The following is a 27410-nucleotide window of genomic DNA, read 5'->3' on the forward strand; positions in this document are numbered from 1 at the left end:
GCAGATAAAAAAGAGAAAAGCAGCAAATCCTCATATTTAAGCAGTAGTTTTGCTTCATAACTGACTTGAAATCATTAAAGTCCCTAAAAACAAGAGAGTTGGTTTATTCAACTACTATTCAAACTATTTATTCATTTTATTTGACAGGAACAATGCTTTTTGACCAACAGAAAACAATGAGAGTAACTCAAAAGTTAGCTTGGGAGGCTCATTTTTCATCTGTTGTATCTATGACTAAATAAGCAAGCAAATATGTACATTTATGTGAGATTTATTGATAGTTTAATACTTAAAAACTTGGTTAGGTTTAATACAATTTGATTGACAGTAAACAAACAACCCAGCAACTGTCACAAGATTGAAATTCAAATGATGCTGCATCCTGATTGGTGCTCTGAATCATGTGACATCATCTTTTCATCAAATAGTGCGTAGGCCTTTAACCAATTATCACAATTACTTTATTGACGGATTTTCTCTAGATGGATTAATCGAATAATCGAATAATCGTTTCAGCACTAGTTCACTTGTTGGACAAAGCGAGGTCAGGTGAGTCACTGCGGGCCTGACAGATACGTTTCAGTCGTGGGGGTAACGTTCTGTGGTTTGATATGGTGTCAGTGGTACAGCGGTTGGACGTAGTCTGGTGGAAAGACTCCAACTCGTCCGTGACAGCGCCCTCTCCAGCTCAGCGAACCAGAGCAGTCCAGCAGGTCGATGATGTCACCACGCAGGAAGTGGAGGTGGGAGGTTTGAGGCGGGGTGTAGTCGCAGAGGGCATGAGCCAAGCGAGGTTTCTACACAAAGACAGAGTATAAACAGTAAGAAATACATTTTAATATCACACATCTAATGTTTTTGTTAGATGTGCTTTTTATAAGAGAAAATACTGAATCAGTCACTCATTGAATATAAACTTTATGGCCAATTTTGGTCAGATGTCTTGTTGTTTCCACTATTATAAACACAATTTTAAACTTTCTGCTAATGCTTACATATAGATACATAATATTCTGACAGTATCTCTTCATAATTAATCTCTATTCCAAGCTTCTGATCCACAAATGTATTTTTCACACATAAAAACCTCATCAGTCCTTAATGAAGCTTTCAGAGAGCAGAGAGATTAATCTTTAGGAGTTACACAATCTCATTATGGAGAAAAAAGATGAGCAATCACATTAAATTATGGTCCGATGTTACATAAAAAACAGCTGTCATGATTTCAGTGACGAATATAACTTTTCTAAAGAGTGATTAAAAAAAGTTTAATCATAATAATAATAATAATAATTATTATTATTATTACATTTTATTTAAAGGCGCCTTTCAAATCTAAAAATAGATCAGATTTATTCTGAGCAGTAAGTAAGGGTTAAATATACTATAATTGTTCCTTTTACTGTTTCTGCTTATTTTTATATAATTATTTTATCCATTTGTAATTTTTTTGTTGAGTTGCAACTACAGGTGCCCATTAGGTATGGAATGGGCAAACAATGTCAGTGTTGATTAATGTGCACTTTCCCTTATAAATAAACAAATAAATAAATAAAATATTCTGAATGTAAAGATTCCAAGTTTGATTATAGTGGGGACATTCTTGATTCACAATCGTTGATTTTCTCAAACATTGACAATAACTTTCTTCTTTTTTAAATTTCAACTATAATAACATTCTTGAAAACACTCGAATTCTGCCTTCATTTTTTATCTTCAATCAGTTTTTATTGTTGTTGTCCATCTTATTTTGTATTTCCTTGTAATTTCCATTTACAATTTTTAGCATTTGGTTTGCGATGAAAGGTAAGTTTTGTCAGAAGCACTAAATCTGTTTATTAAGAATAATGACACTTTATAATTTATCGTACCCCCAAAGCTGGTTCCTGCAGACGTGGGGAGGTATCTCTGTGTGGGTGAGAGGGGGGACAGTAGAGGCGTGCTGAGGGGAGGGACTCCTGAGAGCTGCTTATATAGGGGTTGGGATATGGGTTACGTCCACGGTGGGACAGCAGGCGAGGGGACGTGTCTGAGGGAGGGTCTTTGAGGCAGACCATTTTCTCCATGGCGATGCTGTGAGTCCTGTAGAAATCCACCAACCGGTTGAGGGAAGAGAAGGACTCGTCCCAGATGCAGTACTGACCGCCACCCTCGAGCACTCTGAAATGTTCCACCCGGTCACCGTAGCTGCAAAGAGAAAGAAAAAGTGGTGGATGAGAACAAACGAGGAGGGTAAAAGGAGTAAAAGGAGGAATGCATGCTCCTTTGTGCTTCGACACCTGCTGCTACTTCATTCCTCCGCCTGTTTCTTTGTATAGACATTCACACAAGATATGTGACATACCTCTGTCACTGTGGGGAATGAGACCATAGGCCTTTGCATGTGTGGGTGTCTCTCCAAAATCATCAGAGCAGCTATTCTCACAGGCTGTAAATCTCATTTGTCAACACTCACACATACACACACACATGTGAACAAATACTCATCAGTCTGCTGTGAACCAGTCTACAAAGCTCATAGTTAGTTAGAAAGTAGTTTGTCTCATACTGACACTGTGCAACTCCCTGAGTGTAGCTGTAGGTAACAATGAAAGAAATAGAGAGATGTATGTGGATATAATACACAGCGCTGAAACAATTAGTTGATTAATCAATTGTTATAAGAATAATTAGAAACTATTTAATAACTGATTAATTGTTTCTGTCATTTTTAATGTTAAAAAAAGAGTCTACAGACATGCGATCAGCTCAGCACTCTAACGTAATGATGTTTAGCAGACATAAAGTCCATCATCACAGTGTGTTAGTGTGCAAACATTTTCTAATTAGCACTAAATGCAAAGTACAGGTAGTGGGAATGTCATTGTTTTAGTGAGTATTAGTTATAAAGTATAAGACAATTACATTTTTGACCTAATGATGGTGCTAATTGAATGCAAAGGTTGTTACAAATAGTCCTTCAGGAAACTAGAAGATCTGATTTATCAAAAATGTTGAACAGAAACAGTAAAAAAAAAAAAACAGTTTACCAACTCTACTTTTGAGCGAGACCTGAGTATCTGCATCAAATCCCACAGCAACATTTCCAATACCAAACTGAGGCCAACGCCATGGAAATTTTGGATTGAAACCAATGTTTAAATCCAGTAGTTCCACTTAATAAATAGAAATATAAACAAAAAGTTAAGTGGTATGGGTGTATGGTCTGTTTTGTTGGACCATAAAAACACAAAGGGGTAAGAATGGAAATAAGTCTAGGCCTGTTTTTTGTTCTATTCCTAAGAAGTATATGTTGCATTTTAAAATATACCAGTGTTGTCAATAAACCTAAACCTTGTACATTGTTTTAATTGTATTATAAATCATTACAACAGGTCAGGAGATCATCCACTAATCACAGGCTTGGCGGTTTGATTCTCATTTCCTCGTGCAAGATGGGCGTAATGAGCTCTAACAGTCTGCTGATTCTGTAGATTTAAACAGCAGCTAAAGACAAACCTGTTTAGACAGGTGTTTAACCTGAACGAAACAAGTCTGCAGTTTAAGTTTTTATTGTGTATTTTTTTAATTGCAGACTGTTTTTTTCCCCTTATTGCGTGTTGTGTTTTTTTAGTTTTGCAATTTTTAAGGGGTCAGGGGAGGTCACTTCATCTGTTATTTCTTTCTTTTTTGTATGTTGCATCATGCCCTTGTAAAGCATTTTGTGATTGATGTCTATAAAAAGCGCTATACAAATACATTTTACTTGGTTACATAAGTGATTATCCGTGGTGATAATCACAAGTAATTACTCTAAAAGAGCAAGGAAACATCACTCACTATTCTCTGATAAAGGCTTGTTTGCTGAAATTGGTCAGACTAAGCTAAAAACAAACTAAAAAAACAAACTGCAACCAGAACAATGAGAGTTTTTTGTAATTTTGAAGTGTTGTAGTCAATGTATCGGGGCTGCACAGTGCACAACAAAAAAAAGTCCTCAGCTCAAACCGTGCATGTTTTCTGGAGGCCTGGATGGTTTTTTATCCCACAGTCACTCAGTAGACCAAAGGCACCATGTGGAGTTTCTGACCACAAGTGGCACGATGGGGCAATGTGCACTGTAAATGCACAAGGAGGATGACGCAATGCACATTACTGCCAGTGGTTTCACATTATTCCACTGACTCAGGTTAAAAGAGTAAAAATGCCAATAAATGGAGCAATGCACTAGCAAAGGCAGTGAATAAGAAGGCTGCAAGCTAGTAAACATGTATGCAAACAATGCAGGATTTAAGATACTTATATAAATGTAAATGTTTTATGATTGTATTCAACACATTTGTTAAGCTTCAAGCACACAGACTACATATGATTGTCTGTACTGTGTGTGTTAGCCCTGTGACAGATGCATGCTGGAATAAGCTCGGCAAAGGATGAGCCGGAACAGATAAAAGATTGATAGTTCATGTGTTGCAGTGATCAGGTCAGAGGGGGCTCAACTGTCTTACACTGTAAACTGCACTGAAGTGTTTGGTAAGGATGAACTGTTTCATGGGTCACTATCGCTTCTGTTTACAAAGTATAAAACACGGCTTATGAGTCTTGTGAACTTTTCTGGAACATTATCGCCCTCTGCTGATTGAGCAGTACACTGTCATTGTGTGTGTGTGTGTGTGTGTGTGTGTGTGTGTGTGTGTGTGTGTGTGTGTGTGTGTGTGTGTGTGTGTGTGTGTGTGTGTGTGTGTGTGTGCGTGCGTGTGTGTGTGTGCATAAATAAAACAAACATCTAACCTCTCAGCCCTTACAGGCAGCCAGATGTTGTGCCTTAAAACATTAATATGTGCACATTGTGTTCATGCATTTCTGTAACGTGTCTCAATTACATAATGTACCTGTGTTTAATTAAAGACTGTGTGATGTTATGTAATGCCCCGATTATTGAACACATTCAATTTAACCTTAATGATTAAATGTGTCCCACGTCATGCTGGTGACCCAAATTACACCTCTTTCTCACTCACATGTACACACACACACACACACGCACACACACATGCACACACATGCACACACACACACACACACACACACACACACACACACGCCCTGGCTGTCTGTGCAGCTGTGATATTTTTAGTGTAATGGGTTCTTGCAGAACATATTTAAATAGTCTGCTTCCACTCTGTGCTGACCCTGACACGCACTCAAAGACACGTGGATGCTGTAACTTCCTAATGTGCTCAGTGTGATGGAAAACAAACAGTGCACACATAATATAACAAGAAGATAAGACTGCCATGTGTGCTTACTGCAGCACTTCTGCTTGTGTGCTATGTAATCCATCACAGCCTACATTATAGTGTTATTTGGCTTTTTAGATTAGACACAGGAACATATGTTTACTTCTACAGTCATAAAGACACTAATAAAGATAAAGACACTTTCTGGCAAAGCTAAATAGCTGCTGCTGAGGAAGGAGTGCATGAATGGGAAATTACAGCCAGACAGCAGATTTAACACATGCAAATATGTCTGGTTAACCGCAGCACTAGAACACTTTGGGACTTATTAACACACAATACATGAATAGACTGCAGAGGAATGAAGTCTGCAGCACCAGCCTTAAGCAGACTATGTATCAGGTGTGTCAGACTTGATGTGCATGTGTGTGTTTATGTTTGTGGTGCGTTCACTGACCTAACAGAGACAGAAAACTCTCCTGGAGCTGACTCACTTTCCCGCACCAGGAAGACTCCAGTGTCCTGCCAGCGGAGCCGCTGCTCAGCCTCAAGTCTCGACACGCTTCCTGCAAACCACCTACGACAACACACACACAGTATTTAAATTAATCCTCCTTTTTAACACAAACATATTATTAATGTCATTCTTTAAGGTCACAGAAAGAATGAAAAATCAAGGCAGTTAAAAATATATAAGTGGTTCTCAACCTGCGGTCAGCACTCAGAATAACTCTAAGAGGAACACAAGATGATTAAAGGGTATGTATATCTTGACTTCTTTCAATTTTTATTTTTTTTGTCTTATGAAATACAGAATATTTTCACATATCTGTATCATTCATATGAAACAATCTAAGAGGGACCATATGGCAGTTCTTTTAAAGGGTCACAAGCCAAAAAGGTTGAGGAGTCACTGCTGTAAATCTTTTTTTTCAAGTGTATCTTAAAACAACAGTCAGATGCCTGTACAAACATTTAAAGGGATTTTTCTTGCTGTAATCTAACCTATTCATACTAAACCATTTTAAGATTCCCATTCAGTGTAGGTGATGGGGAACAAAACCAACAGTCTCTAAAGTTAAAATGAGCAGTCTGTGTCAAGTCAAGGATGTCTTCCAGAGATATTACTCTATTTAGAGCATAATTCCCTGTTGAGCTGCAGTGGAGGGATGGTAACAAAAAGAAGGAAATGTGTACTAAGTTGTCTAATCCTGATGACTAAAGCCTCAAATAAGCTTCAGTTTAACATTTGAATGGATCACTTGTACTGATCCTTATAAAATGATCTTTAAAGGTCAGTTTTAACAGGAGGGATTATTCCAGCTAAACTTGTCTCAATATGCAAATGTGCACCTGACTCTTGTTTTAAGGCAGACTTCAAAAACTGTGATTCAGTGCCAATCATATCAATAATACAAAATTTGTGTATAAGTTTTTACATCATCAAATGAGTTGCTGCTTGTCATCAGTATAAAATATGTAGAGAATTTGGGTTTTTTTACGCATGAGGAAGGAGGGAAATGTAGTTTTCTGGCACATAACCGCGCTTCCCCTGGATCTCAGCTGTGAACCAGCAAGAATCATCCTCCATCTCTGTCACCTATAACACACACACATGCACACATTACCCTCAATTAGCAAACATGCAGAGGTTGAGCTACTTTTATAAAAACTCTAAATGTATTAACCCCAGAAAAAAACCACACACACACACATACCTTGATAACGTCTCCTTTCTGAAAGCTGATCTCGTCCGCTTCTGTTGCTGAGAAAGAGAAAAGTGCCACCGCCTCCATCCTGGCCAGAGAGAGTGGAGTCAGCCACCAAAATAGTTTCAGTTCATGAATGAAGAGAGAGAGAATACAGCTGTGTGAGTAGAGCACGGCGGGGTTGATGACACTCGATTACAGGATGAGATAATCAGTGTGTGTGTGCAGTCGCTGACATTCTGCTCATTAGTTAATGAGAGTTTTTCTCTGTGCTCGTGTCCTTCTGTTCTTCCATGTGACCGAGTTAGTGGATGTGTGAACACGTGGAGGTGTTGACTGGCCTCTCCATCTCCATCTCCAGCTACTGTCCAAACACTTAACACTCTGGGGCTTTAATAAAGCACCGCCACCAGGGAAATCAGAGGAAGTGAAGGGTAGAAATGAGAGACAGAAAAGGGAATTAAAATAACCTAGAAAAGGCTGTAATGACCTGAAGTGTTTATGACCTCTCTTTTCTTCCAAGAGCTTCCAGCTGATTCACTTCACCCTAAAAGGTTTGAAGGGATATGTTATGCAATTTTTCAAGTCTGACTCTAAAACAACAGTCAGGTGGCAGAAAAAACATTGAAACGTGTTTTGCTCGCTGTGATGATTCCTGTTGTTCATACTGGACTCCAAAAGTGTTTACAATGTAAGTGATGGGGGACAAAGGCCACAGTCCAGTTTTAAGCAAAGATTTATTTAAAAGTTTATTTGTAGATAACGAGGCTTCAACAGTCTGAGTTAGTCTAATAAGGAGGATATCTTCCAATGTTACAGAGTTTTTAGTTAAAACAGTGAAAGGATAACAATAGAGGCACATTGGTACTAAAAAGACTGTAATGTTAAAATAGATCTACTTGATTTGAGTAATTTGGACAACTGAAGCTTCATATTAGCGTCAAATAAACGTCTTAATATACTGTATTTTTCTCCCAACACTTGCATTGACAGTGCGTTATGAAAGGATCTCTACATGGCCAGTATGAGCAGAGGGAATGATTACAGCAAAAAAAACATGTGTCAGTGTTCATCTGAGCACGTGACTGTTGTTTTAAGACAGACTTGAAAAATTGTGAAACCATCTTTTAAAGACCTTAAATTAACTAAAGGCATTGAAATCGATGGGGGAAACTTGGAAAAGAATATTGCACTTTTGTTTTCAGAGCAACTAAATGGAAACAAAATAAAATCTTGACAAGTAAAAAGTAAAAAAGAAAAAAAGAAAACTATTTCATTTAAAACTGTATATTTATTCAAAACAATTCATTTATGTATACACAATGTTTCTACTGATAAGAACATGATCATTTAAGAGAATGTTTGGACTTTTGTTGAGTAGCAGAAACTCTGCTCACCAACCTGTGTTAAAGTATTTGTTTAGTTTTCTTGAATTTCAAATGTAATTTATAATTTCTTTAAAGAAAATAAATCTTTTTCTTCGTTTTGAGAGGCTGTTTAGAAAAGGACGTGTTTCAGCAGCATTGGTCAGTCGCCCATCTGCTCTGCACCTGACAGAACAGATAATATATTTGGATTTTAGTGAATAAACCAGCTACACCTGCTGATCGGACCAAAGCTGCTGCTGCTAATGTGCTGCTTTCGCTTTGCAGCCAGTGTGTGACTGAGCCAAACGCATACATGTGTGGAAAGAGCAAAAACAAGAGTGTAGCCAATGAGTTGCATCAGCCTGGCAAGCTAATGGTCAGTAATGGATGAAATAAAGCTTTGAGTTTCCAGCTGGATTCAGTGCTGAATCAGGTCAGTATGGTCAGATCTGTGATTTAGACTCAACTGTCAAGTTGTGTCGCCCTCTGCTGCAAATAAAGACAACTGGTGTGTAATTGGACTGCATCATGTCTGTTAAAAATTCCATAATTCAAAATTGCATAATATATTATTTACCTTTTCATAATTATATCATGAAAAGGCAAATAAACAGCTTGGTATTTTATGTACCTTTTATTTAATGTACTTTTTCTATCAGATGGCCTCTTCATTCATTAATTCATTTCAGCCAATAAATGGTGATTTTATTGTGTGTCGTGATTATTTTAGTACAAAATCACAATGCAAAAATGTTGACATCTCAGCCCCGGATTGCAGATCATGTGACTTCCCAAGAAAACACAGACAGGACTTGCTTACATAACACAGAAGGGCGCACCCAAAAATTCCCCAGAATTGTTAAAAAAACTCAGATAAATCTTGTTTCGGTGCGCCTCCCACTCCTGGAAACATTTCCTGTAGTCATTTTTTTCGCATTATGTCCACTGCTGGCTGCAATTCTTCCTGGATTCCTTCCACGGTGGCAAATCATCTCCCTTTCTGGCCAAGTTTTATTTTCACCCATCTGTACACTCACGACACCTACACGTTGTTCTGCTGCAGAAACCGCTTTTGACTGCATATCAATTTACAGTAAATTACCTGAGAAACTAAAGATTTTTCTTATAAAACTGTGTGTGTGTGTGTGTGTGTGTGTGTGTGTGTGTGTGTGTGTGTGTGTGTGTGTGTGTGTGTATGTGTGTCAGTAGCAGTCCACTATGACCTCTTCCCCTTGTTCTTTGTCTGAATGAGTGTGAGCGGCATTAGAGGTCAGTATGTCCTGCAGCAGAGAGAGGAGCGAGTTGTGGACGTGGTCGCTGCTTTGAGTGAGAACGTCCAGTGTCTCGTCTAACTGCAGACACCTCAACGCATCACACACGCTGACACACAAACCGTCACCTCTCTCGCTCGCGCCAACCTCTCCCACCTCACCGTCCTCTCCAGAATCAACCACGATGTCTGCCTCTTTTGTCTGATTGTTTTTCTTCCTGCCCAGTATGTTTCTGATCTCCTGCCCCCAGCCCCATCCAGGAAGCTCACAGGTTACTGTTGCCATGGCAGCAGTTGCATCGAGGGGCAGAGGGCAGACTGTTTCTCTGACTGTTATCAGGAGCCGACAGGCCTTCAGACCCACGGGTCTATCGCAGTCAACCAGACCACTCAACAACGCTGAGAAGACTCCCTGCTCGACTAGATTGCTCAACGCTCCGGCCGAATCTGAACCCTCCATGTTTGTCCGTTGAAGATTGTGTGTGTGGAGTGTGTACGCCTGGTCAGACACCACACCGTACGGATGTAGAGAGGCAGGATCTGTGTCTGAACCCTTCTTGTATCCCTGGTGACCTGAAAAGGTTTCGTCCAGCAGCAGCTCAGCCAGCTGCAGCGTGTGAACCTTGACCTCCCAGTCCAGATCGACGCTGCCTTTGGAGATGACGGAGTGCACAGAGTTCATGAGGAGAGACGACGATGGATGCTTGTGTGAGGAGCGTGAAGAGAACCAGGCAATGAAGTATTGTACGACCGCCCGCCTGGCGAAGCCCTCTGTGTCCTCAGACAGAATTTCCAGCAGCCGGTTCACGATTTCAGTCTGACAGAGACACGGACAGAAATGATTATCAATAAATAAACACCAACATTTAATTATGTAGCAGATAGCTAAAAACATTGCACCTCTAAAGACTCTACGAAAACACTGATTGGTTAGCTTTCTGTCTGATTTGTCCTCTGTACAGGTTGTACAAGTTGGGTAGAGCTAGGAATTACATAACGACACTTGCTACTAAGTACCAATTACAATCATAATGGTTTAAGTTTGTTCCATTTTAATGTGCAAGAGGAAGATTTTGATCAAGCTCAGTCCTCACACAGCTAAAATATCACCTGAATGGGTGTGTAGAGCCCCTAAACTGAACTTGCAGGTCAGATGCGTTCAAGGCCAGCAAATCAAAACCCATTTTAACTATTAGGAGACATGATGCTCTAAATCTATAAATAAGTATTTCTAATTTCCTCAAAATTAAAGTTAATTTAGAGTGTCAAGACTCTAGAGAGAGTTAAAACTCTAGACTAAGCTGTGGATCAGAAGCTGTTTGCAATACCATTCACTACATATATATGAAAACCCAGAGTATGTATGAAAAGTTGGACACAACCAAAACATATTAAAAAATACAAAGAATGAAGCAGCTTATGTAAAATCATCTAACACAAGTGGAAGCAGAAAGACCAAACTCAGATATTGTATTTCTATAAGACAGCAAATTTATTCCCCTGCACGTTTTTCTGCCTACCTCCTCCTGAGTGAGTGCTGCCCCCTGCTGCCAGCTGTGTGCCAGTGTCTGTGCCAGTGCAGAGGTGGCACTGGCTCTCACATAACTCTCTGGATCCTGCAGTGCCTCCCTGAGGAGAGGAGTGGTACTGCAGCCGCCCAGCAGCGCCTCAGACGCCCTGCATGCCTCCTCTTCGGCTGATTTCAAGAAGACTTGCACACCTGCCAGTTGTCCCAAAAACTCCACAGTTGAGTCTCTCACCTCCCAACGCATGTCACACACACGTTTCTGCACGACCCTGATGAGATCTAATAAGCATAAAGATACAATATGATGTTAATAACACAGCATAACAACAGTTGGGTGTGTTCACTATGTGGATTCATTACATATGAGAGTTTTTCTGAGCTTCTATAAGGAGGCTGTCAGTGAACACTACCTTGTCTGAGCTGGTCTGTTATAGAGGAGACGTCTGTGCAAACACTCAGCCACTTTATTAAGGCTTTGTAGGACTTGTGTATCACCTGAGAAACAGAAACATGTTCAATGATTATAAAAGACAAACACACAAGGTAATTAATGATTCACAGTTCTCTTCATCTGACTGTGAGACTTTATATCGAGCAGCCAAAATGAGAGACTGAGATACTTTCATAGACAGTGAAAAATCATAAGTATGCCAAAACTGTAACTCCTTCCTGTTTGAGGACAGTGTTTTTATTATATACATATACTGTATAGCATACCTTTTGTATAGTGCAAAGCAAGACAAGTTTATGTGTATAGTACCTTTCAACAACCAGGCGATTCAAAGTGCTTCACATAAAATATGAAAGGCATGAAGACAAAATGTAAAAGAAACACAAGATGCTATAAAAATACATTTAAATAGAATTTAAAAAAGTTAATAAGAGAAAATAATAGAAGAGAAGAAAGATAGCAGAATAGAAAAGTTTTAAATCTTTCTATAAAACAAATGGGATTAGTTGTTTTTTTTCTTGATTAACTGTTTGTCTATGAAAGGTCAAAATATATCAAAACAATATGTTATAATTTCTCGCTGTTAGAACCAGCGATCAGTGACAAAACAAAATAAAATAAAATATGTTGATTCAAATATTTGAGAACACAAGCACACAATACTTACAGTTGGGTCAGAATCAGGATTGTCCAGATATTGTATCAGAAGTGTGAACACCTCGTTCATCTTGTCCTTCGCTCCTGAAACACACACAAGATGGAAACTACACATTTCAACCTTTACAACACTCACACAAACATATATATTAATGTTGACGTTAATTAAGCCTGATTATATTTGATTTAATTGGGATAAATTTACTATAATACTTATATTCAGGGTTAGGTCTTTGTTAATGCTTTAAACAATGTCACATATGTTCACTTTATTTACTGTTCTCCATTAAAGTTCAGGAGAGGTGTTTAGGAAATGAAAGTGGACGCCTTTTTCTATTTGTATTATCAGACATGTACAAATGGGTTTACCTGGGCTGCTGCTGAGAGCCGTCAAAGCCTCTAGAGCACATTTCTGAACCTTGCCGCTGCCTATCACATTCCTGTAAACCTCCCTACAGCCGGTGGGTGAGGACGAAGAGTCACCGCTGCAGATCCTTAAAAGTGACAGAACTGCAAGGACAACAAAGGCTGGATGACATGTGAGGAGAACGTCAGGAGGCTGAGGGAGGGAGGGAGGGAGGGAGGGAGAGAGAGAGAGAGAGAGAGAGAGAGAGAGAGAGAGAGAGAGAGAGAGAGAGAGGAGAGATTCATGTTTGACACTTTCTATAAATAAGAAATACACCTCATTTTTGTTTCCCTTACAGTCTTACCACGAGTGTGATATGTGGTGTGTTTGTCAGACAGACACAGATCATGGAGACGCAGGAGGTTTTATTCTTCAGCTGCTCTACCATTAAAACACGATGCTCATCCGCTGCTGGAACAAAGAAAATATTCAGTTATAAAGATGCTAAACAATAGATTTCTTACTTTTTCAATGTGTACATCTCTTTGTTACCTTTAGTGTCGGTGCCCAGTAGAGTCTGACCAGTAATAATATCGATGGGTAACAGCAGTATTCTCGCAGCTTGAGCTGTGTGGACAGCGTCTCTGAGCAGAAACACAGAAGAAGAGGAAAAAAGAGCATACATGAGACATTTTAAAATAAATACTAGTTTTCTAAAATGTCCTGTTGATAGAAAACGAAACCTCTGCAGACTGGGCTTGTGTGAAGATGTGTAGATGCTTACAGACGGCCTCTGCGGAGATAAGCAGCCGCAGCGTGAATGAGGTCAGCAGGTTTGTTGGCGTTCAACATGGATGAGAGAAGGCGGGCGACACATTCATCAGGGCCAGAGCTGCTAACATGGAGAGAGTTTTAACACTAGAAGGACCGAGGGCGTCTTATGTTACAGATTGTCAGATCATTTTGTGATTAATTGGGCTACACAGACAGTGACAGAGACAGTGTACCTGTTTGCAGCCAGAATGACGTCCATCAGAGGCAGTGTGAGCTGACTGTAGCCTGCCGTCACCAGCTCCTGCAGAGAGTCTGCTACTGTCCGCAGCAGCGTATCACGCAGCGGGGGCCTGGCCTGGGCGAGGAGCAGGGCCAGCAGTTTGAGGATCTGCAGACTCTGATGTAGCTGTGTTTTCTCTTTGGGCACCAGTGACTCCTTTAGGTACTCCGAGATCGCCACGACAACAGCAGTGTACTTGGCGTTGGTTTCCGTGGTGAGGGCTGGGTCTGAGTCCAGAGTAATGGCTGTTTTGATACCGCTATATGTCCGTTCTGCATACTGGTCTTTTTTATGAATCCCGTTACTTCCCGCAGGTGAGACCGGCTGAAAGAAGAGCAGGATGTGGGCGAGCATGTGATTGGCGGCTGAGGCAACAAATAGACTTGAGTCTGTCTGAAGTTGTAGAAGCGGCTTGATGAAATCTGGAAAATAAAGAAAAAAGATTCCGAATTATAATCATGAAATGGGAATAAACATCCTTTTTATTTTTCTGGGTTTAAGTGTGTGTGTTGTTTTTTGCTTTGTTATATTTTTTGATTGCCTCATTGTGCAATGTTGACAGTTATTTATTAATAACGATTTAAAGTGAGACTATGTAACTTTTTCTGAGCAGCGATAATACTGCAATATTTACCGGGAGGGGAAGGCTATATGAAGGGGAACAGACTTTGACACACTTTGTTGGCTGATTTCATTATAGTCAAAATCTTCATTTAGACAAAATAGGATTAAGCAGCCAAAACAAAAGCAGGGGTAGGTTTGATATCTTATTTTTATTGCTTACAAATCTATCTTTTGTTTTTTATGAGAAAGAGTTTACTTTTTAAACATTTAAAAGTTACATAGTTTTGCTTTACATAGAAAACTCCCCAAAAATGGTAAAATTCTCAGTCTGAACTATGAATTAGGGCCTTTATTCCTTGATGTTTGCTGCCTCCCTCTCATCAAATTTTCTTTTTCATGATATGAATTGTCAGTAGAGTTGGTCTCATTTCCTACATGAAAATATCACCTGATTGTACAAAGAAACTGAGAGCTTTTGGGTGCTGCAGCGTGCCCCTTAAACCCTGGATCCAGCCGATCCGTATACAAGGATCCTCCCAGAGCCCTGCTTCCTGCCAGCGCTGAAAGTTGAAGACCAGATCCAGAACTGAGCGTTCCTGCAGGAGGACATCACCACAGTCAGGTTACGTACTCAGTGCCTAACAATCCTCAGTCAGTGCTGGTTGGCTTTAAAATGTTTAGTGATGGAAATGTATCAAACGTGCAGCACAACATGTCATGAGCTTTACCTGAAGCTTTTTGAAGCCGTCCTCAGTGGCAGTCAGTAAACCGGAGAGTCTGAGAGTGAAGGAGATGACACTGGGGTCTGAATCTGTGTTGTTGACCACAGTAGACACGAAGTCAAGCAGACATGGGCAGGTCTCCAGCAAAGATCTTCCTTCATGAGGAGAGCAGATGGAAAAAAGCAAGTGGTACAGATTAACTCTCAAAAGATAAACAGGAGCAAAATTGAGCTGTGCATTATATTATATATCATCCAAATGGCAGAAATGTGCGTCAAAAACTATTTACACTGAGTGCACTCAAACACGACAGGAACAAGAGTTAGTTATTATCCAACAAAGGAAGAGCATCTCCCCTGCTCTACACTTGAAGTGTGGTTCAGTGCTGCAGTGCAGTTTAGAGTTGACACATTTAGTTATTTAATCAATAAGTTGATCTACAGAATACAAACATTATTGATTAATCTGACAATTATTTTCTCAGGTAATCGATTAGTCGTTTGGTCAATAAAATGTCAGAAAATACTGCTTTTCTTTGATTTATATGACAGTATACTTAATATGTTAGATTTCTTTGGACTGCTGGAGCAATTTAAATATTGGTGCTGGGAAACTTCGATGGGCATTTTCCACTAATTTAAGGACAGATGATGAATCTGAATAATCAGCAAGTAAATTAGTTTAGGGCTGCAACTATAATGATCATTTCATAATAATTTTATCTGTAGAATGTCAGAAAAATGTCTGTTATCATTTTCCAGTCAAAGGTGACGTCATTTGATGTGTAGATTTGTCTGAGCAACAGTCTAAAACCTAAAGATTTTGTCTGACAAAGAAAATAATTAAATTATCATAATTGCTTAAAGAAAATACTAAACTGATTCATCAATTATCAAAATAGTTGCAGATTAATTTTCGACTGGATATTGACTCATCGTTGCAGCTCTAAATTAGGTATGAACTAATAATTGTTAGTTGCAGCCCTATTTCACTTCAGATATTGTGCTTTAGTGATTCTTATTACTAAACAAAGTTGCAAATAAATGCAGAAATTCCAGAGATTTACATGTGTGCATGTAATGTTCCTGGGATTAACATAGTAAGGACAGCAGTCTTTTTTTTAGTGGAAGTGGAAAGTAGTGGGAGCTGTGGTGTTGTGCAGTCTGATTCCCACTTAGTAATCTAACTATTTAGAGTTTAGAGTTTACAATTAAACGGATCTACTGTAGCTTACACTTGTAAACTTCACCTGCAGAAGTTAGAGAGAGAAAGAGGAGGACAAGCTGCAAGAACAGGTTGAAGAAAGGATGAAAGATGCCCCGAACTACCCCACCAAGTTCAAAGTACTAACCAGCCTCAGTGAACCAGTCCAGCAGCTTCTCCAGGCTGGTGTCATCGGGCAGAGACTTGCTGGAGTCCGCCAACACCTCACACACACGGGGCAGCAGAGACACACACTCCTGGTCCATGCTGTTAAAATATATCACTAATAACTTCACAACTAGACTGTTACAATGAAGCCAGCATGAATAACACAGACTTACAGTGAAGGATATGTAGCTAGAAACCAAATCATATGTAACTGACTTGGCTGCTTATAAAACAAATATAGTTGTTCCCCTAATGTAATATCTCGCGGGAAATTGTTTCACATCTACCGGCGACTCACTTCCCTCTTCTTTCTTCTGTGCGTCACATTTGAGGGCAGAAAAACTAAAGCAGCTGCACCTTTTTTACTGATCTATACATGCCTGGATGAGATGAACTACATGCGTATGCTTCAGTTGTGTCTGGTCCATATGTGTTACAGCTTTAATGCTCCGCCGTAGCACGTCAGGTTCTCACGAGCTGGTTCCGGTGTTCCGTTTCCGTTGCCTCGTCCATTTTTCCCATAGTCGCACATGGTGCCACACCGGCCGAGGACCGTCAGCCTCTCAGTTTTTTCACTTTTTGCTCCGTTGTAAGCGAAAAAAATCCGTCTCGGTAGCGTTGTTAAATGCAAGACACGGTGGATATGGTGGACGACCCCGAGTACGATGAGGAGGAGCCCTCCTTCAGCGACCCGGAGGACTTCGAGGATGACATCGAGGATGAGGGTGAGTAGCGGCAAGAAAGCGGCCGGCTTTGAGGCCTGCTGCATCGGTACCACGGATGCTACAAAGCTAATTAGCATGTCACGTTTGTCCTCTGGAAACTCAGTTAATTAATAGTAGTTATCCTTTAATATGTAGATGTCATGGTGTAATTATTCGTAATAAATCTACGACATGATTATTTTCTTTCTAAGTATCCCCAACATCAGATTATCCGCTTTATCATCCTCCTCCTAAAGCCTCACCCAGACTATCAGTGGCCTTGTCGCTGTCATTTAGATACTTTCAACAGCTTACCAAAGAGGAGAAGCTCATATTAAACATTTTAATACTCCTGGTTGGGTTATTACAGTTAAAACTACAGGGAAACACTGCTGTTTGTGGTTTATATTAAGCAGCTGTTATAGGGGAGCTGGTTTCCCCCTCAAATCTGCTGCTGATAAAACATGTTCATGTGTCCATGTCTCTTTCACTTTGGTGCTCCATTGTATTAAGAGGGCTTGGTTAATGTTTTATAGTGTTATCATCCTAAAACAGACATCAGTGACTTCTGGAAATTCCTGAGCAAAATCAGGAGTATTTAATGATCCCCTCAGGATATGATTTTTTATATAGATATACAAAAATAATCTCCTTTAAAAAGTAATTTGTGCTTGATATGTTAAGTTCAGTAAATGTAGTTAAAATCCTTAAATGACAGATTCAAACATTTTCAAGTCTGTCTGAAAATAACAGGCAGGTTCCAAAATGAACTTTGTAGCAGGTTATTCTTGCTATAATCATTATTTTTTCTTTTCTTATATTATTCATTTTGTTAATACTGATCATAAAAAGATGCCTTTTATAGTGCTCTTACAATGTAAGTGATGGGGTCAAAAATCCACAGTCCTCCTCCTGTGCAAAAAAGGCACATAAAAGTTTATTTAAGGCTAATGTGAAACTTCAGCCACCCAAATTAGTCAACTCAACCAGTTATCTCTAAAAATTACAATCAGCCTCAGATAAACCCTTTTTAACTTAATTTTTTGTGTATTCTGGCCCCCAACATTCCCATTAAAAACCCATTAGAAGATCTTATAATAATCAGTATAAACAGGAGGAATGATTACAGCAAGAAGACCGTTTATTTGGGCAGCTGACTGTTGTTTTAAGACACACTTGTCAAATTATCCATTTTAAGTTGATTATTGGATCACAATTAGCCTCCTAAGTAGTAGTGCTGTCACAAATCATGCTTGAACTTGAACTCAGATTTAAGGTGAGCACAGTGAAAATTTCCTCCCAACAGATGAATTTAAAAAGTCTCCTGGTTTCAAACTGTACACAGTGAAAAAACAAACAACTGAACGAACAAGAAATAAAACACATTGTTGAGTTATTAGGTCAGTTAACTAACATAAATGGCATTTAACATATCAGTCTTTTAACAAATCCTAGCTTCGTGGTTACAATGTGCAGCTTTTGTTGAGGCGTTTATTGAAATATTGAGTCAACTTTATGCTCATTTTGGTGGTTGTATTTGTTGAGCTGTTGAGTTGAATTTTACTGTGAGGCTAGACTAAATATTAGAAACACCTCTCACTATAATGTAGTATCCTTCAACAGCACCACAGACTACAGCTTCCAAAATCACTAAAAGTTGAATCAGTACCTCTGTTAAATTGTTTCAACAAAACCTAAACATTATAATTTTATTAAATTAGGCAGTATTAAACTGTATTATTATTATGAGCCAGAGGTGCCTTTTTAAATTGGTGACTGGGGGCCAATAATCACTCACTTTTTAAATGTTAACTAATTTAGCGGTGTGTGACTATTTTCATCACAGTGCACCACCACTGGGATGAAATTTGACAAATAAAATAAAAATGTGATACCATCCATTAAAATCATAAATGAGGTCAGTTTCCTGCAGGCAGTAAGAGCTGGGAGTCTTAGGGACATTAAAATCTGCAGCGGCTAACATTCATAACACATAACTTACTTATTTTGCTGTTGGCCTTTCTGATCTTTCCTGCCCTCTTTTCAGAGTTTTTGGAAGACATCCTGAGGGAGAAGCCCCAGGAGGCTGACGGCATAGACTCGGTGGTGGTGGTGGACAACGTCCCTCAGGTCGGCCCAGAACGTTTGGAAAAGCTCAAGAATGTCATACACAAGATCTTCTCCAAGTTCGGCAAAATCACCACCGAGTTCTACCCAGACGCTGATGGCCTTACCAAAGGGTATGATCCTGTTGGCTCTAAAACACAGTTTCTCTTGTCTCTTTTGTGACTGTTTACTCCTTTGTTGTTTAATTTAATCCTTACATACTGTTCATATTCTACACCCTTGCAGTATGTTCTGGGTCAAATTTGACCTGGTCTAAGAATCCCCTCAGAAAAAAGTGTCTATACCAAATTTTGAACCACAGATCTGTTTAGAAAGCATCGATAGCCAATCTGACTGATCAATAAATGGGTGATTAAACCCACTTGCTGTGGGGTTTATTGTATAACCATTAAGGCTGATTTATGCTTCTACGTTGGGTCGACGTCAAGCCGACGGGATACCTACGCAGAGCTCTCTGCTTCGCCGTGAACCCACTACGCCGTCCCCTGACGTTCAACTCCCCAGAAATGTAACTACGCGTCGAGGCAATGTAGACCGTGAGGGCTGTGATTGGTTTGCTTGGTAGCAACATATTTCCAGTATCATGAAATTAATTCCGGTCGCCTGCCTCTGCCCAGCCATTTTTATCTTGGTAAACACAAACACAATGGACCAAGTCGAAGAGCGTCTAATCGAAGAAGCATATTTTCCTCCACATCTGCAACTGCAGCAAGATCCTCCCTCTTTCGGTTGCCATTGTTGTTGTTGTTTACTGTGACCGGAAAAGCCGGAAGCTAAACAAAGAATCAACTAGAGACACCGATAACCATTCAGGAAAGGAGCACATCCCCCTACCACTCTGGCGGTGAATTGCACCGCGACAAAACACGCCGCGATGGAAAGACGCAGAACTTTGAAAGTTGCACGACGGCGTCGGGGCACCGGCGTAGTTATGGCGTGGAGGTTACGTAGAAGCATAAATCAGCCTTTGGAGCCATCGGTCTTCACAGCTACATCATAAAAAAAAAACCTCATAACTACTATCTTATTAAAACTAACTATTCATTTGACAAAAAGCCATGTCAATAGATACGGGTCAAATTTGACCGAGAACAGCCTCAATGGACAAAAATTAGTAGCACCTATACAAAAGTATAATATTTAAGTATGTAAGGGTTAAGATGTAAAACAGACACTTTTTTTATGCAGGTACATCTTCTTGGAGTATGCTGCTCCCACTCAGGCCCTGGAGGCTGTGAAAAACGCAGATGGGTACAAACTGGACAAGCAACATACATTCAGGGTCAACCTCTTCACTGACTTTGACAAGTAAGTGTGCAGTTTCTAATATGAGAGGCAGCAGATGTGACAGATGTATGTGAGACAAGACAATTCATTTTTATTGCTCATTTTTGCAGGTACATGACCATCAGTGATGAGTGGGAAACTCCAGAGAAGCAGGATTTCAAAGATTTTGTGAGTGTTCACTGTTGCCACCCCTTTTATCTTCAACTTAAACTGTTCACTTAACATGCTTATTGTGCTCTGTGAATTTGGCAAACGTCAGCAAAAATAGTGAGGTTTTTTACCCCGTATAACCTCCATTAACTCTGTTTGTTTGTCTGTTCAGGGTAATATGCGCCATTGGATTGAAGACTCAGACTGTCGTGACCAGTACAGTGTTATCTATGAAGCTGGAGAGAGGACAGCCATTTTCGCCAATGATGCTAAGGAGCCAATCACAGCTGAAGAGAGAGCAGTAAGTAATTACACTTCCAGGTTTTTTAATAAATATGACTTGAGAGTATTGTTTGGCTTGCAGACTAATAAAGTTTTTGTGTTTTTGCTGCAGCGCTGGACAGAGACGTATGTGCGCTGGTCTCCCAAAGGCACCTACCTAGCCACCTTCCATCAGCGTGGCATTGCATTGTGGGGTGGCGAGAAGTTCAAGCAGATCCAGAGGTTCAGCCATCAGGGCGTGTCACTCATCGACTTCTCACCATGTGAGAGGTAATCAACGGTGCTTTATCTGCTGCAGCCAACAGTTATTTTCATTATCGATTATTTTCTCAGTTGTTTAGTCTACAGAATGTCAGAAAATGGTGAAAAATGTTAATCACGCTTTCCCAAAGGCCAAAATGCAACCTTTAAATGTCAACATTTACAGGTTATTATAGAAGACTGGGGAAAAAACAGAAAATGTTCACATTTCAGAAGCTGGAAACAGAGAATTTTAGCATTTTTTTCTTTAAATTATTATTTATTATTAGCATTATTTTATGGGCATGACAAGGATCTTTCATGTAGACACACAGAGGCAGTCTAAATGATGAATATAATTAAATAAAAATGTGCATTATCTGAACTGTTATGATCTATGGTCTTCCAGGTACGTCGTTACCTTCAGCCCACTGATGGACACTAAGGAGGACCCACAGGCCATCATCATCTGGGATATTCTGACCGGTCAGAAAAAGAGAGGCTTCCACTGCGAGAGCTCCGCACACTGGCCCATATTCAAGTCAGTACACTGTGCTCATTGCCCATATTCACATTAGTTTCTCCTGCAGTGTTTGAAATGGTGTTTATAATGGTTTATATTTGTTTTCAGATGGAGCCACGACGGCAAGTTCTTTGCTAGGATGACCCAAGACACGCTGAGCATCTACGAGACTCCAGTAAGACAACTTAACAAAAATGCACATATATATATAGTTGTATTTATATAATGTGAAAGTGACACTAAAACTGTTTCTGCTGCTTTCAGTCAATGGGCTTGCTTGACAAGAAGAGTCTCAAGATTACTGGAATCAAGTAAGAATCCTTTTTAATGTTTTCCCTTCATTATTTGCCCTCTGTAGTTTCAGTATGGAGATTTTGACCATTATGTGTTTGTGTCTACAGGGACTTCTCGTGGTCACCTGGTGACAACATCATAGCGTTCTGGGTACCTGAGGACAAAGACATCCCTGCCAGAGTGACTCTGATGCAGCTGCCTTCCCGCCAAGAGATCCGGGTCCGCAATCTGTTCAATGTTGTTGACTGCAAACTGCACTGGCAGAGAAATGGAGATTATCTCTGTGTGAAAGTGGACAGGACTCCTAAAGGAACGCAGGTATGCCTAGGGGGAGAAAGAGGGTTAACAGTAGAGACCTGGTGTGTTTAAAAAAAAAAAAAAAAATGCTAAATGTAGTTTTCTGTCTTTTTCAGGGAGTGGTCACCAACTTTGAAATCTTCCGCATGAGAGAGAAGCAGGTTCCTGTTGATGTGGTGGAAATGAAGGGTATGCACATACACATACTTACACACAAAGTAACTGATTAGTTACCATAGAAATAAGAAAGAAATAAACTCATCTGTTGTGTTTTTTGTTTTTCTAGAAAGCATCATTGCGTTTGCGTGGGAGCCCAACGGCAGCAAGTTTGCCGTCCTCCACGGAGAGTCTCCCCGAATCAACTCCTCCTTCTATCATGTCAAAAACAACGGCAAGATCGAGCTCATAAGTAAGTCAACCTGACAGGTGTATCCTGTAATTAATACAGCCCATGTCTCACTGACACCATCTTGGCAACTGTAAACCTCCACTTAATGTGACACTTTGTCTTTTACAGAGATGTTTGACAAGCAGCAGGCCAACAGCATCTTCTGGAGCCCCCAGGGACAGTTCTTGGTGCTGGCTGGACTCAGGAGGTCAGTTTTATTCATCTGTATATGTACGTGTGTGAGTGACAGACACAAAAAGCCGCTGATGACAAACTAAATAACTTTTCTGACACCTCGTATGAGAGCTTAGCTCCTGATTCTAACTCTGATCTGAGGCTCACGCTGTTACACATCAGCAGTTGTGTGTCTGGACGTCTTCATGTGTGTATAACCTTCTCCGTTTCTCTCTGTGCAGTATGAACGGAGCTCTCGCCTTTGTGGACACATCAGACTGCACCATGATGAACATAGCCGAGCACTACATGGCCTCTGACGTGGAATGGGACCCGACCGGTCGCTACCTCGTCACCTCCGTCTCCTGGTGGAGCCACAAGGTACGTGCTGCTCCACAATGCAAGCAATATGTAACAATGCCATGTGCAAATTCACACTGAGCTTGTCCTGATCTTCGCTCACATCTTCCCTCCACTTTTACGCGTGTGTGTGTAGGTGGACAACGCATACTGGCTGTGGACATTCCAAGGCCGTCTTCTTCAGAAGAACAACAGAGACCGCTTCTGTCAGCTGCTCTGGAGACCCAGACCTACAACCCTGCTCAGCGCAGATGAGATCAAGGTACCGTTATATCTATACATACTATATATATATGTATATGTGTGTGTGTGTTGAGCCCGTGATGACAAACTAAATAACTTTTCTGACACCTCGTATGAGAGCTGCACTGCGGCTCCTGATTCTAACTCTGATCTGAGGCTCATGTACTCATACAGCACATACTTGTTTTTGTTTTGGTTATTTGATGTTAAATATACTCTTGATTTGTGGCTGTTCATACTTCCTTTTACAGTAACTCTCCCTCTGTCTTTTGCAGTTGATCAAGAAGGACCTTAAGAAATACTCAAAGATCTTTGAGCAGAAGGATCGTCTGAGCCAGTCCAAGGCTTCAAAGGTTAGACTTGTTTTGGTTTTTTTAGACTTTTTTTTTAATGTCTATATTTGACCTGAATTTAGTGTGCCTTTTCAATTATTTTCTGCTCCCTCATTTCTTGGTTAAAACAGCATGCGTGCCTAAGTGTAATTTTTTTGCACACTGTCCCCAGGCTAAACACATAAGCCAGCAGCACAGTTTAATTTATGAGTGCAGTCATGTTAATGTCTCCTAATAAAGACATTTATAAGCTCTCAAACTGCTTTGTAGCATAATTTTAGTGTCTATAGAGACATTGTTTTTTCAAAATTAATTGAAACCCCCTGATGATTTAAGATCTTTCAGTAATAAAAATGCAACAAGCTGCATTATTAGCATGTTTTTTGAAGCTGACCATTTTTTTATCTGTGTGAGTAGGAGCTGGTGGACAAGCGAAGGGCCATGATGGATGAGTACCGCCTCTACAGGGAGACAACGCAGCAGACCTATCTGGAACAGAAAAACCTTCGCCTCGAGCTCAGAGGAGGTGAGACTCCCCCTTACATTTTTGTATTTCTAAACCTTCACTCCGCACCACCCCCTTCACATAAGAATACCACTAACCTTGTCTTTCTGCCCTCCAGGTGTGGACACTGATGAGCTGGAAAGCAATGTGGACGACTGGGAGGAGGAGACCATTGAGTTTTTTATCAACGAAGAAATCATTCCCCTTGGAGATCTGTAGTCCCCTACGCAGGTAACGCTCACATCCAGACAGTTTGATGAGTCCAGCACACAATTAGGATTTATTGTAACAACCTGGTTTGTGTTTTATTGTTTAGTCTGCAGCCAGTCGATCCTCTCTGTGCTCTATTATGACATCCTGTAACACCTAGATTTTTCAAGTTGAAGTAATTTTGTAACACTTGAATTTGTTTGTATTTCTATTTTTAAAAGTGTTTAGTGATTCCACATAGTCTGCATCGCCATTTGTCATTATTATAGCAATATGGGGAGCAAATGAGAATGTTTTATCCAGCATCTGCCTTGTATTCTGATTTGGAAATGAATTGGAGGATGAATGAGGTTTTAAGTAATGATAACTACTAGTCCATGTAGCCTAATCCTGAACTATAATGTAGAATGAATGTTCAGTGCGTTGCCCGGCTGCTTCACTGAGTGATCAGCTTTGTATCTGTGAGGCCATTGTGGTTTTAAAAGGCAGCAATCTGACTCACCTTTTAGCCACATTCCTTCCATCTTTGGTGCCAAATCCAAAGTGTTTCCACACATCACCTCTCCATTCAGCAGAGGTGGCTAGTTTCCACCATTTTGTTTTAACAATAGCTGAGTTTACAGCACTGAGGGCAGAGTGACAGTGCATTTTAGGAGACATACCGATAGAGCAGAAGGCCCCATTTGTTACACTTACACGCTGTAAATTATGAGCTCAGTTAGATCAATTATCAAGCGAACATTTCAAAATTCAATTCAGGGTAAATAAATCAGGGATGGGTATTTATGTACACATTTGCAAAAAAAATCATCTTAAATGATAAATGTCCAATTTAATGCATTAAATCAAACACACAACTCTACAATTTTAACTGTAAGGTTCATTATTAACCTTTTTATAAAAAATAAAAAAAATCTAAGCACAAGTTTCAATTGCTTGATGTTTTCTGGAGCTTTCACCTACTGATTACAAATTATGTTGGTTTTTAATTAGAGTTTGGTTAGAAAGTTGTTTGATACAATACAAAACAGTATTTGATATGATTTTACACAATATGAAGGCACACGTTATTTAAATACAACAGTTTTATAGAGTAATGTCATTATAGAACATGTTAATTTGAGTTTATTATACGTCATGGCTCATGGTTGGAGTGTTGGACTGAATAATTATCTCTTCCCATGATCGTGTGAAACAGATTAAATGTGTTATTAGCAATCAGACACACACACACATCCTTAATCTGTATTTAACTCGTTCTCTCCCTCTCTCTGTGTCTTTCAGTCCATCCGTTTTTGTGTGGAAGGAGGAGAGAAGAACTGTGTCATTGATTGGAGGACGACGACCACGCTGTGAATCTTGGGGTTTAACTTGAGCCTCAATATTCAACCTTAGTGACATCATCAAAGCACGCCTTGCGGATCAGCGGCCACACTGAGGGACAAGAGACAATACTTTGTATTTAATATTTTCTCTTTGTCTCTCATCACCATCCGCCCCATTTTTATTTCTCTGTGGAACTTCATATTTAGTAATATTGCCTCCTTTTTTCTATTCATTAATTGGAGTCACTCAGTATCTAATCTGAGACCCGTCACTTATTGGAACTTTTTCTGGGGGTGGGTGGGGGGGGTTTCTCAACTAGCCTCACTATGCTAGTGTGTTATCACAGGGCATCACAGAGTGCCATACCAGTGGGGGGCAAACGTGTTGTAATGAAACAAGTAGCCTTGTTAATAAATGTGCTGATGTGGCGCTATAGTGGCCTGTATCCTCCTCCTTTCAGACTAGGCTTTCACACAGGGAGGAGGTGCGCAGTGGGAATAACTTTAAATAAACATTTAAACTCAATAGTACCTTGCTCTGTCTTAGTGGTTTGTTTTTTATCATAGAGGGACACATCTGGTCTCCTGTTCTGTTCAGTCCTCTCACATCTAACAAGGATGACATGATTACAACCGTAGAGCTAAATACACAGCTGCTCCCTCATGCTCTCTTCAGCATTCAGTGTGTTGGACACACCCTTAATTGGACCATGTCCAGCTCTTGACCATAGTGGACCATGTTATTCATTACACAAACAAACAAAAATGTTTCTATTTATGCATGGAAAACACCCCATCCCAGTTACTTTGCACAAATGGACAATTTGTTCTTTTATTTTTAAAACTACGAGTGTAAAAAAAGCCACATAACAAGTTAACAAAATTAAGCTTTTATATTTTGAGTAAAGTTTTTTGGGTGGAAATCAAGATTTCTGCTGACTTACACAAGCATTGAATAAGCAATGTATGAGTTTTATGTACTGTATATAATATTTGAATTCATCATAAATTTCACATAATTCCCAAACAACATAACCACCAACAGTGATAACCCTAATCATCACAAATCTTTTTTTTATTTAACCAAGCATTTAGATTAAAATTCTCTATTTCAAGTGTCTCAGCCAAAATAAGCAACAACATGAAGTACAAACAGAATAAAACAAAATATATCACAATGTCAGAGTAAAACACTAGTTATAAAATCATGAATAAATGAATTTTTAATATTCATGAAATATTACATCCAAGAGAGTCCAAAGAATTGACTGTGCATATTTGGGCTCTTGAGTTGGCAAGACAAACCCTTAAACGTGTAGACATTAGTGTTGGATTTTAAGGGGTCATGTGAAATTCCATCGGACTTTGGCCATCTGGCAGCGAACAAAATAATAAATACCTTGGAGTGTGATAAAAAAACCACATCAATGCAGCCCAAAAATAACAGCTTGTGTTTGTGTGTCTGACAGTCTCCATTAAAACTGAACATTAGAGGCTTCACATGCAACATGATTAGATGGCACTGTAAATATACACATCTGGGTCTGAATAAGTACCTGACCTGGCTGCCAGTGAGCATTTTACTTGAGGATTTGAATTAACCAGCTTTTTTTTTTCAGTTCATATTTTAACTGCTAATTAGAGCTGGTGTCTTGCTCATATAATACTGTCAAGATTGCTAACAATGGAAAATGTATCACAGTGTGAAGCT

General features: G+C 39.7%; 3 protein-coding genes and 2 non-coding genes across 5 annotated transcripts; 3 read left to right on the forward strand and 2 right to left on the reverse strand.

Moving 5' to 3' along the window:
• Positions 1-560: 560 nt before the first annotated feature.
• Positions 561-7095, reverse strand: LOC133994876 (GRB2-related adapter protein-like). Its single transcript, XM_062434089.1, has 5 exons — positions 6938-7095; positions 6722-6819; positions 5677-5796; positions 1872-2187; positions 561-797 (listed from the first exon to the last, which is right to left on the reverse strand). Exons 1-5 carry the CDS (start codon positions 7013-7015, stop codon positions 618-620), a joined length of 792 nt encoding a protein of 263 aa, XP_062290073.1. The 5' UTR covers positions 7016-7095; the 3' UTR covers positions 561-617.
• A 1820-nt stretch (positions 7096-8915) lies between these two features.
• Positions 8916-16385, reverse strand: brat1 (BRCA1-associated ATM activator 1). The gene is made up of 13 exons (XM_062434102.1): positions 16239-16385; positions 14894-15042; positions 14614-14761; positions 13867-14023; positions 13555-13806; positions 13332-13442; positions 13100-13191; positions 12912-13018; positions 12571-12760; positions 12212-12285; positions 11504-11588; positions 11086-11372; positions 8916-10382 (listed from the first exon to the last, which is right to left on the reverse strand). Exons 1-13 carry the CDS (start codon positions 16354-16356, stop codon positions 9498-9500), a joined length of 2655 nt encoding a protein of 884 aa, XP_062290086.1. The 5' UTR covers positions 16357-16385; the 3' UTR covers positions 8916-9497.
• Positions 16386-16774: 389 nt separating this feature from the next.
• Positions 16775-26230, forward strand: eif3ba (eukaryotic translation initiation factor 3, subunit Ba). The gene is made up of 19 exons (XM_062434116.1): positions 16775-16983; positions 19010-19202; positions 20278-20397; positions 20487-20544; positions 20699-20827; positions 20921-21078; positions 21458-21589; positions 21680-21746; positions 21836-21882; positions 21973-22183; positions 22279-22351; positions 22449-22571; positions 22680-22758; positions 22967-23105; positions 23221-23346; positions 23603-23680; positions 24077-24185; positions 24283-24395; positions 25659-26230. Exons 1-18 carry the CDS (start codon positions 16884-16886, stop codon positions 24381-24383), a joined length of 2043 nt encoding a protein of 680 aa, XP_062290100.1. The 5' UTR covers positions 16775-16883; the 3' UTR covers positions 24384-24395; positions 25659-26230.
• Positions 22809-22890, forward strand: LOC134002368 (small nucleolar RNA SNORD60). The gene has a single exon (XR_009927596.1). It is a non-coding gene; the product is annotated as a small nucleolar RNA SNORD60 (small nucleolar RNA).
• Positions 23400-23487, forward strand: LOC134002360 (small nucleolar RNA SNORD60). The gene has a single exon (XR_009927595.1). It is a non-coding gene; the product is annotated as a small nucleolar RNA SNORD60 (small nucleolar RNA).
• Positions 26231-27410: the final 1180 nt, after the last annotated feature.

The sequence above is a fragment of the Scomber scombrus genome, chromosome 2, assembly GCF_963691925.1.
Source record: "Scomber scombrus chromosome 2, fScoSco1.1, whole genome shotgun sequence".
NCBI lineage: Eukaryota > Metazoa > Chordata > Actinopteri > Scombriformes > Scombridae > Scomber > Scomber scombrus.